General features: G+C 40.4%; 1 protein-coding gene across 17 annotated transcripts in view; it reads left to right on the forward strand.

Annotated features, from left to right (window-relative positions):
- MICAL3 (microtubule associated monooxygenase, calponin and LIM domain containing 3) overlaps positions 1-14,394 on the forward strand; it is a 176,864-nt gene that overhangs the window by 127,408 nt on the left and 35,062 nt on the right. For 14 of the 17 annotated variants that reach the window (XM_084498682.1, XM_084498674.1, XM_084498689.1 and 11 more), the window contains 6 exons: positions 3,392-3,651; positions 4,758-4,847; positions 8,031-8,168; positions 10,205-10,267; positions 13,388-13,492; positions 14,131-14,262. In XM_084498682.1, coding sequence (XP_084354808.1) covers positions 3,392-3,651; positions 4,758-4,847; positions 8,031-8,168; positions 10,205-10,267; positions 13,388-13,492; positions 14,131-14,262 — 788 coding nt within the window. The remainder of the gene's footprint in view (positions 1-3,391; positions 3,652-4,757; positions 4,848-8,030; positions 8,169-10,204; positions 10,268-13,387; positions 13,493-14,130; positions 14,263-14,394) is intronic. The other 3 variants (XM_084498676.1, XM_084498681.1, XM_084498678.1) reach the window with 2 other exon arrangements.

A 14,394-nucleotide genomic window follows, 5' to 3' on the forward strand; every position in this document is an offset into this window, starting at 1 on the left:
ATGGGACTTTTTAATGGGAAATGCAAACTCTGTTTTCCTTACTTATCCCTCCCTTAGCTCCCAGGTCAGGCCTAGGACTTAAATCAGTTTTGACAGTTTAGGCATTAATAGTATTGTGAGGTTCATGGTCCTTTATGTTTATAGCTCTAAACCAAAATTCACTAGTATGATGCCCTATTATTATTGGTCATGATTTCAATAAATCAAAACTCTGTAGGTCAATAAATCAAAACTCTCCTGGTCAGTGAATGGCAGAAAATTTCCAAAGGAGAAGAGAGTTAAAAAAGTGGAACTTTGGTATTTTGGGATACAAAGCTCTTCGTCATTTCCAAGAGTTGTTTTGTAGAACTGTGGAAAGAATACCTACCCCATTAGGTTCGGTAGCTTAATTTCCTCTCATTAGCTGCTACCTTTAGCTGTCTTTGTATTCATCTTCATAACTTGAATTGAACTAGGTATTTCTGTCTGTAATAGACTGAATTATTAGATTTTGCTTGTGTAAAGCAGTGTTTAGCGGGCAATTCACACTCTATTATAGAAAGGAAGGAGAAAAGTTACTGAATTGCCTGTCAGTTTGACTTGGAAAAAAATCTGCCCTAAATCCAAATGCTGCAAACAATTTACTTACAGCATTGATAAAGCTGTGTGGGCAAACATCAAAGAGAGAATTTTCTAGGTGATACAGTTATCTGTTATCTTCTGTTCAGCTGTATCCACTCCTTGATATTTCACAGAAAGACCAGAAAACAAATGGAAAAAGACTCACCACTTTTTCAGCAACAAAAGAAAAAAAAATATCCCTGCAACAAACCAACCAAAGCCCTGATTTGATCATCTTCACTGTCTCGGTGCAGAACGCCAGGGTTAGGAGTAGGGTGAGGAAATGCAGGACTTTTTGTTCCCTCCATGTCTTATGGAGCAATGGATTGAGCTTCAAGGTTCACCTAGGTATGAACTCCAAATCAGACTGAGGCTGGGTGCCCAGCTTCCCTGCACACATACATGCATGTACACATGGGCATACACATTGCAGAGAAATTTTACAGAAAGCAGTATTCAAAGGATATATTTTCAAAAGAGGATTAATCTTGCTTAGGCATCAACTCCTCAAGAGGAAAAATCGTTTAAGCAACCAAACTCTAACTACACAGCATTTGAGAAAACCCTCTAAGTGCCCTCATTGGTTTTAACTTGCAGTAACTTTCAGAATGTCATCTGCAGTTTTGGTTTAATACTCTGTTACAGCGACCTTTCAAAAGAGTGTGGTAGGACAGCTCATGCTGTATGGGACCTGTATGGCAAAGGAATAGAAGAGGTTCTTTTCCAATTTAGGTTCCTTTCCTCAGCACTACATCTGTGTAGGAACATCTCTTTAAAGAGGTATTCAACTGGTTATCCAAATTCCATAAAGTAACCAACGCTAGTTGTCAGCTGTTGAATGATTTCTTGTGGCAGAAAATCACCCAGCTGAAAGGAATGCCCACTATACCACGCCATCTCACTGCTGCCTCTGAGCTTCTCATTTCTCAGTATTTGAAGGTCAAACAAAAAGCAGGTTATAAATAAAAGCCAAAGAAGGTAAAGTGAGCTATGTGGTAAAGAATGTATGTCGTCAATATTACATGAGATAAGCAGGCTGGTTGAAGAGCAGCAGCTCGCTGTCCTATTCAGCAGTCATGGCAACAGTTGGACTAGCAGTAAACCTTATTGACAGCACACGAAAAAGCCAGCATGCAGCACCTGTCAGGTTTATTTCCATACTAAAGGGTAGGAAAGTGTGCTGCTAATCGGGGAGGAGGGAGAGATGGAACATCACTTTTTATCTCTGTGAGCATATCTGTGTAAAGCCTTTGGAAAATGCTCCAGTCTCCTGGAATACACACCAAGTCCATGGCAATCAACTGCATTTCTATTCAGTTTTTACCGTGGCCTGATAAAAATAAATAGTCAATGTATGCTGTGAAAATGTGGGTTATAACGTGAACATTTCACTTTTGTCAAAATCATGTTGTATATGTGCAGAATCATGAGGAGAATCCAAGAGCCAATGGACATAAGTACACAACAATCAGAAAAAGAAAAAAAGTGCTTTCCTTATTAACATCACTATCAAAAACAGTCTCTCATATCTCATCTCAAAAAATTATATGAACATTATATATTCATGTAGTGGTAGAGTAATTTGATGTTCTGAGCCTGGATATGTTTATTTGCAATACAAAAGAAAGGGCACTGCTGTGTGTCATTTTTTGTAAAGTGTCAGTTTGTCACATAATGACTGCTTATGTAATAAAAACCTTGTGTATGGGAATCAGAACTTCAACAACTGTACAAGTTATATGAAATATACCTTATTTTTTATCCAACTGTTGTTCTAATAAATGCAATTCTTCTTGACAATGATCTATTAAGACGAAACAAAGAAAGGGTACCTTTTCACCCTGCAGATGCGTTCTCTGAATGTGGTATGGTTCACATTCATTTTCCAGTGACAAATACAACCATCTTTCTTCCCGGTATCTCTACGTAGTCCAGAATGTAAGAGTGAGCTAGTTTAAAGGTCAATGTGTAGACAGTTACATTTCTTGTCCCTGCTACTTATACAGAGAAACTGCTAGAATTGAACAGAGATGTCTAATAAGCACTAACGATTTATTGTTTTGCACGTTTTAGACTTTGCTCTGCAAATAATAAGCTCAATATTGTAATTATCCTTTTACTGCTTCCTATAGTTTCTTACCACTATGTACACTGTATACTTAGATGAGTGCAGACATGCACAGTGATTCTATCTGTGATGTAGAAAAGTGAGGAATTTTGCTTTTTTTTTTTCTCCTGTTCTCCTTAGCTCATATGCCGTAGTGCTCGGCACCTGGTAGTTGTGTTATGTGATCTTGCTACTCCTGAAGCCTCTTGTGGTTGTCCCCAGCAAGTGCCAAAAACATCTTAGCTATCCAAAATGCTAGAAGAAGCTGCCATTATCAAAATATGTGACCTTTTACATTATGACACTGCCAAGCACTCTTGCACCAGTTTATCCAAAGCCATGTGGTATTAGGAAAGTCACTTCTTTCTACGATATTCAAGTATGGTCACGCCTGTAACAATTAATACTGCACAAGTATTTGGACGTGGCTCTACAAACACTTTTATGCTGCTTCCCCATTTAAAAAAAAAAAAAAAAAAAAAAAGCAGGGCAAGGATCATACTACAGGCCACAGTCTATGCTGTCACTATAATGCCTATGAAATACTGAAAGCAGAAAATTAAGTATTGCAGTTTACATTGTATGTTTTGGACTTCTGTTTATTGTAATGACTTGTGAGTGATCTAAGACTGATCTAGGAAACGTTTGCTACTTGTCTCTTTATCTTTTTTTAAACCCTTGCAGTAGTTCAGAGTCTGAAATGGAGGAAGAAGATGAAGATGAAGATGAACTGCTGCTGCCTCAGCAACCCCCTTCAGACTTGGGTGGTGTGCCGTGGAAAGAGGCTGTGCGCATCCATGCCCTCCTGAAGGGAAAGAGTGAAGAAGAGATTGAGGCTGAGGAGAATCATGAGATTGAGTACAAAGAAGAAGAAGAGGAGGAGGAGGAGGACGACGAGGAGTATGAGGAGGAGGAAGAGGAGGAAGAGGAAGAGTCTAGTGAAGGTTAGACAGATTGATTTGTCCTTTCTTTCTGCTAGACAGCAGGGAAAACTGAACTGCGTATTTGCCATGCAGAATAAGAAAGATTTTCCTTGGAAAACTTCTCCTTTCACTTTTTTATTACTTTCTTTTTTGAGGGAGTTATTGTCAAGGGAAGCTTTGGTTTGGTCATTCTGGATCCAGAAGATTTTTCCCCCCAGGGCAGTTGCAGCACTAGTACCAACACAGTATGCTTCCCATATACCCTGCCAACATGTGCAACTCCCAGCTTTGTGACAATGTGTTGCTTTACTGTTATTTATTATTATTATTGGGAATTGGATTTGAACAGGCCCTTTGTTATTTGGCAGCAAGAACTAGAAGCATTGTGGAGGCAGTGTTTTCAGTGCTGTGGGGTGCTTCACTCAGGGGTAGTGCCCTAGCATGCCCGAAGAAGCTGCTTTTAGCTCTCCCCTTCTCCATGAGAAGTCAGGGAGTTCAGGGGATTCTCATTTTCACTCTGAGGGATGTCTGTGGAAAATCTTAGGGAAAAACTCCTTCCTCTGTGTGTTTGTCTCAGTCATCCAAATGCAAAGTTTGTGCTAAGAATAGACATTTTCAGTGTTTCACCACCATTCCAATTTTCTTACTGATCTTGTCTTTTTCTTTGTCTTTGTACTTACATTTCCCTTTTGTGAAGAACAGTAGACTCCAAAGAGCTTCTTCACAAAGGTCTCTGGCTGCCTGCTGCAAGCAGAGGTCCTGTTATTTTGGGTCTTAGTGCCAGTTTTGTTCACAAGCTCAACAGCCTGCTTGGCTATTTTTTCAACGTAGGAGCTGTGAAAGTCGAGACTGCTTTTTAAGTACAGTAACATGCATGTTTAGTTTGGTAAATCTTGGTGTTCTCAGGCCAGTGTTTTTTCTGTTGAGCAGTGTTCCTGCTATACAGCAGGAATAAAGAAGGGGTCTTGGGGGATTTCCAGACAGTCTGTCTTTCTGATGCTGTCCTTTCTCTGTTTCTTTCTGTCTTTCTCTCTCTCTCTCTCTCTCTCTCTCTCTCTCACCATTGCTTGTGTGTACACACGTGTGTCTGATGTGATGTTATGGATGTGTGGTTCCCTCTGCTGTAGAGGGGGAGTATTGCCCTTGGGAGAGAGAGCTGCAGCAAGGTCTCTGGCTTCAACGTCTCTCAAATGAAGAGGACACGGGTACATTTAAAGGTACCCGTATACCATTTCCACTTCCATTTCCCCTAAGCAGGGGAAACTATTTTAAAGAGCAGGTCCCACATGAGAAGATTCCGTGTTTTATGTAATTGCATTACCAGCCTTCTAAAAACTGATTCGATAGCTGTTGTTACCTTCATCTCCTGATCAAAGTGCCATATATCAGGTCTGACATTGCCACTGCTTTTAGGAAAAATATAAAGTTTCCCAGTATTTCAGGATATCTGGAAAACCTGGACAATTTGTTAGTGTAATGAGCATGAGCAGTGACCCCCACATATTTAGGAGTTCCAGATTTAGTCCATATGCACAGACTAATTGTACCTGTGCAATAGGTCACACAAATAGGACACATCAGAAGTGCTGCTATTGGGTTGCCTGTGTGAGCAAACTTGCATTTTTTGTTATTGTCCTTTGTGAATGTGTTTCTGTGGGGAGAGACTGTTGGGGACACTAATCAAACTGTGGAGATCCCTCAAATTTTTCAGTCATAAAATGGGCATTAAATGAGCTTAACATTCCTATCTAACTAGATGTGTTGTTTTCCATAATGCATTTTGTTTCAGTTTATTTCTGATGGTTATTTTTTGTGGTTTTGTTTTGTGGTTTTTTTTTGTTTGTTTGTTTTTTTAAGCACTTGGTTCTAATAGTTGTTTAATCCCTTAGTCCCTCAATGTGGTTCATTAGAGCCAGAATACATAGGAGGAAAATCCAAGTGCCTTCCTGAAGGTAAGATGGCATAGCCAGTCATCAGATTGCCTGTTTTGCAACGTACAGTTGTAAAAACAGTAGCTTAGCTTCTGACTTTTTTTTTCCCAAGGGGAAAAAAAAATGAAAAGAGATTTTTTTTTTCTAAATTAATTTTTCTGGTGGTAAGTATGAGAAGTATTAGTAAGATGGCTAAAGAGCATAAATGAAGAAGTTTCCCCTGTTGTAGCTGCTGCTGTTCTCTAGACCTGGCCTCTAAGGCGTTGGTTTGTGGGTGGCTTCTTGTTCCACTGAAGGTTAACCATTGAGACTGCCCACTTCTTAGGAAGAACTGGTAGGTGCCACAGAGGAACTGCAGGGGAAGGCTACCTTCCCAAATGTAAGTGGTATTAATGTCCAGCATCCTGTAAAGCTTAGCAGGCAGTCTTGAGGAAGGGCTACAGAGCTGTCATGTGAAATTCTCAAGCATTTAGATCTCAACAAAATGTTACGTTTGCCTGTCAGCCAAGGAGCAGTCCTTCGCAGTTGGCTGTACTGTTTAAGCTGCTATTTATTTCCTGGAAAAGGTGAAAAGGGCCTATATCCTAACCAGGACAGGCCTGGGCCTCGGTCTGGAGACTTGCAGGGTAACCGATGGTGTGTATGTTACACTGATCTAAATCCCAAAGAAATCCATTTTAAAACATACAGATCATGTGGGACCTGCTCTTTTCTAGCCTTGCTGAGTGACTATATACTTCTCAGCCATTGCTGGCAAACCTAAACCTTTTAACACAAAATTTTGTGTGGCAATGCAAATGCTAACTCTACTTATCTTGGGGCCTGCATGCGAGTGCTTTGGTATGCAGTGAGAAAAGCCCAGACCCCTGTCCCTGCAAGATGTCCAGTAGCTCTGGTTAGACCGTGCGGTTGTGCTGATTGATAAGAAACTCTCTGATGAGGTAACAGAGACAAAAACGCTACATACTTGGCTAAATTGTCAATCCTGCTCTGCATTTGAGTTTGTGTGTCTGAACCCTTTTCCTCTTCAGTGACCAGCTGGCGATTCTGTCCTTCCTGCAGCTCCTTCTGCCTGTTTTTTTTTTCTGCAGTTTTAATGGCAAATGTCACACACAGTCATTCCTGAAGCAGAAGTCCCAAACTGTTTGCCATGACTGAGGAAAACATGGCCAGGAGAGAGGACCTTCATTAAAACCAGACATCAGAAAATGATGAGTGCAGCCTCTAACTGATGCTAATTCTTGTTTCCTTCAAACACTAGTCCAGCATATGAAAATCTAATTGCTTTTGAGGCTTTAAACTGCTGAAAAAGCATTTTGCCCTACACAGTGGTAATCCGTGTGTTTTGAAAATTGACTTATTGCTTTATAAATTAAGTGGGCATTTTACTTTTTAGGATGAGTCATTTGCTTTTGAAGATCACTTCTGCAGATGCTGAACACTTTGTCCCCTGTAGAATGACTTATTTTAATATGGGTAAATAAAACCTGAGCAACAGTCCCAGAACAGACAGCAATAGGGACAGGGTTTATCAATATAATACACACCTCAGGTTAGATGCTCCCAGCATGGACATTCTGCAGCAGTTAAGCAAGTTGCTTATCAGTTGCTTTAGTGGTGTGCCTGTTGTTTCCTTTGACTAGCAATATATATCTGAGCTTTGTGTAGACAGGCAACTGAGAAATAACGCAATATCTTTTAAACAGATTCAGTTTTGCAACAGGAAGTCCCTTCAGGGGAGGTGGAGGTGCTGTTAAGTTATAATGAAAATGATTATATTCTTCAGAAAAACAATTGTACCCTTTGAATTGTACCCATTTTGTGCAAATTAGCGGGAGTGCACAAAGTGCTGTTTTAAATGTGAAAGTCTGCTTGTGTGTGCACATGCACATACATATACATACAAATGCAACTTGGAGATTCATCATGTGATTTAATTCACAAGGAGATATTTACCCAGCATAGAAAGGAGTACTTAACCTGATAGTAGGGTATGAAAGACTTTGTTTTGGTGAATCAAACTACTAGTTGTTCTTTGCCTTTAAAAGCAAGATGTCTTTGACAATAATCATGAAGAATAGGCTGAAGGGGCTGGAAATTTCTACCAAATTAGTATTTACATATCACATATCTGTTGGACACCCAGAGAATGTCTTTCATTTCAGCGAAGCTGCTTGCAATAGAGATAATCTACAATGGAGTTTTTAATAGCATCTCTTTGCCTCTGGAATGGCATTCAGCTTTGATGGGGAGTCTGAGGAGCGCTATGTTAGTGTGTGTGCACACAATGCTGAACTTTTTCTGCCTGTCTTGAAAACTGTCTTAGCCAGTAATATTATCTTTTCTTCTTTTCTTATTTCCTTTCCTATGATGTGTTACCTTTCCTTTCCACTGTTGTCCCATGTTTTCCTCCCTGTCCTCCATGCCACCCTGCCCATATTCTGGTATACCATGTCCTCCTCCTGGTAGCTGGAAACCTTAGGCTGCAGCAGATTGTAAACCCGGTTGATCCTCTGGAGATCCTGGCAGATGTGCACTGGACACACATCCGTGAAAAAGAGGAGGAGGAAAAAATGGTGCCAACCTCAAAGTCCTCTACCTCCAGAGGTAATCTTCCCCTGTCCTTCCATCCGTTCCTAGATCACAGTTGCAGCTGCGTAGCTCTGTTGCTTCTGTGCCCTTGAAGAGCAGCATACTTCAGCCGGGGTAGCCGTGATCCAAAGGAACTACTGTCTGAAATTGCACTTGGTTAAACATTTTGCTTTTCAGGTCATTGCCCACTTAAAATGACTGCTTCCTCAGCTCTCTGGTGGTGGTGACTTCCTCTGACTGTTTGTGTGCCTGCTTTGACTGTATAGCATTCTTCCGCACTGTACACAAGATTTGGTAGTACCTGTAATCAGCCCATGGTAACTGATGTTAGGGGTAGGTGCCATGTGATTTTGTGGCAGTGAGGACTCTATTCCTCTTTTAGGGAAAATTAAAGGATAATGTTGCATACAAAATGCAGCAAAGTTTGATCAGGGTCGGCTTCTTTCTTGGGCCTGTTTCTCCACTGCTGGTTCTCAAATTGTGTAAATTCATCTGGTGTTATTGGGGAATGATGGAGTTCAAAGGGCTTGCATCTCTGACCACTGGTTGTTTTGACTTCTTGTGTTTAAGATTTGACAGTATACCTACTTTGGCAACAGTCTAGCCATTTTATAAACACCTTCTCTCAGTCTCTACAGTCCTTGTTCTAGACTATATTGCAGTGTGTCTTAAGGTAAGTATGTCATAGGTGCTTTACCTGTGCAGAACCTAAGTTTGGTGAAGGTTAATGATGCTGTCACTGTGTGGTGGTCTTCTATCAAAGTCTATAACCATTGTACCAGAATTGGAGGGGGAATAAGTATATTATGAAAAGGGGTGTCTTCCACAGGAAATGTTCGTGATTGATCTGAGTTACAGAAGCCTAGGGCTTTACTTCATCCTGCCTGATCACATTCCATTCCAGTTAATCATCTTTTCCTCATAATTCTGGATGGCTTTTCTTTTTTTATTATTTTTTATTATTTTTATTAGTTTAAGTCATGGTCCAACTTGATACACAGTTCCAGTTCAGGTCAGCTAGGCTTACAGTTGCAGTTTGCACTGGGATTTTCTGGTGTGAAATTAGCTCCCTACCAGTGAGAAGCAGGCTGTGTTCCACTGCCTGTAACATTCAATATTCCTCAAGTACTTGCTTAAATTTTAAGAACACTAAGTAAAAGAAAATGTTAACACAGTTTCATCAGCTTACTGCAACTGAGGTTGCTTTATCTTCTGCTCGAGGGCCTGTGACACTACAGTTTGAGTTCTTTCTTTTAGTCTACATTTTATAATTCCTGTTTTTCCATAGTGTATTGGTACAGCTGTGCTGGCAAACTAGAAGAAAACCTGTGTTGATCCTTCCAAAATGATTTTTGTCACCTTTCCAGCTTCTTTTGGGAAGCCAAGCAATATTTTCTTCTTTTCCCCTCAAACTAGGCTAAGCTAGGAAAATCCTGATCAATAGATAGCTGCTTCAATCACACTCTTAACACAGTACAGGTATGTGCAGGCGTATCAGCAGTTTGTTTTTTAAAAGGAGCATTGCAAATAAGCATTTTTGGACACGCTCAGAGTTTTTGGTCTGAGTTCAGTAGACAAATTTGTTCCTGGATGAGCCATGATAAGAGGTTGTTGGAGAGCTTATCAGAGTAGAGGTGGTGATGAGGTTTGATCTGAATGTTTAGGACAATGGCAGTACATAGAAGCCCCTTGTACTCTTCATTAGGTGCTCCTCATCTGCTGGCATTCAAACCCTGGCAGCTCAGCTCCATCAGTTAGTTACCTTCCTGTACAAAGTTTTGAGTGCAGCACAGCAGCAGCAACCTGCTAGTCAGATGCTGCATTTTTTTCACTATGCCACCTGTATTTCCTCTAACATAGCAAATCCTAAAGGAAGATTTGGCCCTTGTTATCTCAACTTAAATCCCAAACCTGGAATTGGTTGTTTAACATCTCATGTGTTTTGTTCCTGTATTTGCTGCTGAAAAATCTCCCTTTGTCACTCTTCTGTTTTAGACGCTTACTGATGGTCTGATTTTGATTTCTTACAATTTATTGTTTTTTAAATTCAGCATCCGACCTTCCCTCCGTACGCCATGAGGCGGTACAGGCGTGGCTGGAGACGGTCCCTGGAGGTAGTTTGGTGATGTTCTATGTATTCCAATGCACAATAACCCTGCCCGTCTCTTCTCCATGCCTTCAGCAGCTGAGCTGGTACTTTAACCCTGGACTTACGGCCCTGTCGCTACTGCATGACGAAGTGGAGGGAGGGAGGGAGGCAGAGGGAGTGTGCATGCACGCCTTGCTCAGACAGTCCGTTCTTGCATGAACTCGACGTGTGTTGTAACCCTTCTGAAGGCAGGCCAAACAGACAGGTTATCTTTGGTGTAACCACGGAGGAGGAGGGATCTAGCTGAGTGTTTTGATTTGCTTTGTAAACTGAAAACTGGACCAGTCGGTACTCCCCTAGCTCCTTGACTAAAAGAACATGGGGCTTTCTTGCAGTCAAAGATGAAGTGACAGTTTGCTGAAAGCAACTGCAGTTACCTGTAGCAACTACAAACTAGCTATCTGGTGAAGAAAACAAGAAAGATTAAGGTTGAAGCTGGGATCTTTAGGAGTGAGTAGTGGTGGCTGTTATGTCTCCTTTGACTTGGGGATACCCATACTTAAGAAAGCCTCAGGAAAGCTGAAGGACGGCAGAGCTCAGTTGCCTTTGTTGTGCATTTCTCTAAGCTCTCTTACAAAACCAGTGATTATGGCATCAGGGTAAGGGTGCAAAACTGTGTAAAGCAGTGGAAGTCAGGAGTAGTTTGTGGAAATGTAGTTGATCTGCAGTGAAGTTGCTTTGGCAGATGAGGATAGCTAGCTCACCTATAAAACCTTGCTTCTGTTGCTGCTTTGGCGAGGCAGCAGTGGTTTACACGATGGCTGCTAGCTGATACGAGCAAAATGCCGATCCCAGTTTCTGGCTGCCGTAGTGCGTAGCTTCTCAGTTACTGTGTGACAGCTTTTGGCCTCTTGCTCCTTATCCTAACTGCGTATACGTATATGCACAGTATATGTATAATGTAACCAACCACCTGCAAGCTCTCCACGTTCCTCAAAATGGGATCCCCTTTGCACTGAGTTGTTAATCATCTATGCACCTGTAATCTTCTGTTGAGGTTTGTATTCCAACCTGTTTAAGAGTTGATTTTTTCCTTCCAACACTCCCTATGTGCGTCATGTCACCTTATGGTTTCTGGATCCGAAGACACCTGTGTACATAGGAGTATCAGATATTCCTAAAGTCAGTTACATTTTTGCAGGTTTTGATTAAGATTGTTCACATTTGTTGTTATCGTAAAAATATCTGGTGACATTATTACTTCCAAAACAACGCAGGTTAGTGCATACTTAACCAACCAGCAGACTAGGGCACAGTTTGTTTTGTTCAGTACATTTGTATATGCCCCTGAGGAAAGTTTAGCCTTTGCTGCGTGACTCAGTCTCCTACGGTCTAGCTCTGTAAGGTTCTGCATTTTATAAGCCTCTGACGTAAGGAAATAGGTCAGTGCTTTATCACACATACATGGAACTGCCTTTTCACAGTAGTTGACAGAAAACAAGTTAACCCTGATGTTTGTCTGTCTTAATACTACAAAAGGGAAAAGCATGGAAAAAGAAATTCTTAGCTTAAAGGAATAAGACAAACCATCCATGGAAGGGTGTTTTGAAATAAGCAAAATCCTGTGTTAGATAAAGAAGAGAGGCTGTAAGACTTCAGTTTTAGGGAGGGTTGGTTTATTTTTAAGATTGTCATAATTAGTAATGCTAGCATATAAATGGTTCCAGATGCCACATCTTCACTTGTAAATAAAAAGATCAGTGCCCACTCTGTGACTCTGAAGAAAGTCGGCACAGAATGATTCACTCCCACGTGGTTAAACCTCTTTGTTGTCCAGAATCAGGGGACCTCAGCCGGGCTCATTTTGGAAACAGCCTCCAGCCCTGCCATGGGGAACTAACTGCCAGGGATCATGCCAGGAGCCCTCCTAGAAATGACAGTATGACACTATGCATGCAGGTCTAGAGGCCTGCAAGGCTTAGTTTTACTGGTAAATGGGTGACCAAGAAGGCTGTCATCATTATAAGACCGGATGCTATGTGTATAGTTAGCAAACATTGCGCATAGTAACACTTGCTGACTGCGTATGCATTTGCAGTAGTTGGAGATACAACAGTTCTATGTCTGTGTGTTGTTGTACAAGTACTGATGCTAACTTGCTGCACAAATCCAAAAACGTAGTTGATTGATTCTACTGTGGGAAAAAAAAAAAGTGCTTTTTTATATTTAAATTATGTTTGAAATTATAACATACTATGAGAATGCGTATCGAAAAAAATCTAGTGAATCATCCTCCGTCATTAGAGATGACTCAGTGTTTCTTAGTTGTTTTTTAATTATTTTTATTTAAGTATCACTTACTAATGAAATTTAGTTTTCTCTTTTTCCCCTGTAATTAAATCCTGTCATGAGTACTAACATCAAATGCCCTTTTCAGGGTTATAAATTCAAGAATATTATCTTTTTTTGGACCCACCAAATCATGTTATGATTTGTAACAGAAAATGAAAATTTTAAAGATCTCTTTATTTCCTTAAAAATATCTCTATTGATTTTTGAGTTAATATACAGCATATCAAATCTCTTAGACCATTTTACCAAAGAGTACTGTAGCTGCACAGCTTTAAACGGCTTCCAAATGTAATAATGATCAATCCTAGAGCTAGACTGTTTGTCTCTGATTTATACCCTCAAAAGCTTATTTCAATTTCTAGATGAACAGTTGTGATACATTGTGAGATTTCAGTCTTCACCTAATACACATGCGATAAAGGGATGGTAACTCTTCTGCTCTGGAAAAGAAAAAAGAAATTGCTAGAAATACCTTAAACTGTTCTGTTTTGATGGTCTCCCAGTGCCTTTCATGTTGAGTTTTATACAAGGCCAGCTCCTCAGAAAAGTCCTGTCTGCTTCCAATGCTAAAAATTCTTAGAGAATCCGAAGGGGCAGGCACTCCTTGATTTCTTGGAGTCTGAAAGTATCATTTCACAGTATACGTGCTTCCAGCTGACACACTTCAGAATTTCTTGTTTTGGCAGTAATCAATAAATATATCCACTATGAATAATCAGTGCAGTTTAGAGTATACCCTTTTCACTGTATAGATTTTTTTTTTCTTTTCTCTCAATATTTGAATATACTCTAGCTCCATGTGAGGATAATGATGTGGAGGATGAGCTGGGCACAGAGCCTGCAGACACAGAAGGACAGGCGGGTGAAGAGGGAGACACGGGTGCAGAGCTGGATGACGGTAGGGTACCACTGTACATCATTTGAACCTGTTATGGGAAAAGAATTGTATTGGTAGAAAATCCGTTGTATGGGAGTACTTGAGCGTAATCTTATTTTTAGTGATGTAGAAGTTTCTTCCAAATAGTTGAGGGGGAGCCATAAGTGAAGGACAAAAGGAAACAGAAGAGCCTCTGTGCCATACGTCGTAGAATAAATTTATTGCATCCTTTCACCATCTGCTGTTTAGAGGGCTCAGTCTTGTGTCCATATTCAGTAATTAATCCTGCTAAATAACAGAAATAGAAGTAAATTTGTGAAAAGGTCATAGTACTGTGCCAAATATCTTCCCCTGCTAGTGCAGAAAGAACTCATATGCCAGAAAACATTTGAAAAATTTCCAGAAAACTGAGAAGCTATGACGTGAACTATCTATTTAGTACTTTTGATTAATAAACCATCGTTTACTGCTTAAATGACTCTAATACAAAAAAGAAGTGAAACATTTAGGTGTTCAGGATAAAAGTGATTAGCATCATGTGAACTGAAAGAAAAGATTATGAAAGATTGTGAAAATAATAAATACGTCTTGATGGATTTATAGTCAAGATCTCTTGTTTTTCTCCCCTCCTCCACCCAACCTGTGTAATTAATGATCAGATGACATCCCATCTGATGCAGAAGCCGAGTTCCGCTTACATCAAGGTGACAAACAACAGCCAGGACTGAAAGTCTCCGAAGATGAAGAAGATGAAGAAGGAGCAGAAGGTACTTCTTGCAGTGCGACAGAAGGTAATAGCTTTCCCACCGGTGTTGGAATGATTGTAATTGCACTCTGGATGGTCTATACAGTTATTTGATTGTTTAAGAGAAGACAGTCTGCTGGATTTGAATCATCTCACTACTCCCAGTGGCAAGGCATAT

The sequence above is a fragment of the Aythya ferina genome (assembly GCF_964211825.1).
Source record: "Aythya ferina genome assembly, chromosome: 1".
Taxonomy (NCBI): Eukaryota; Metazoa; Chordata; class Aves; order Anseriformes; family Anatidae; genus Aythya; species Aythya ferina.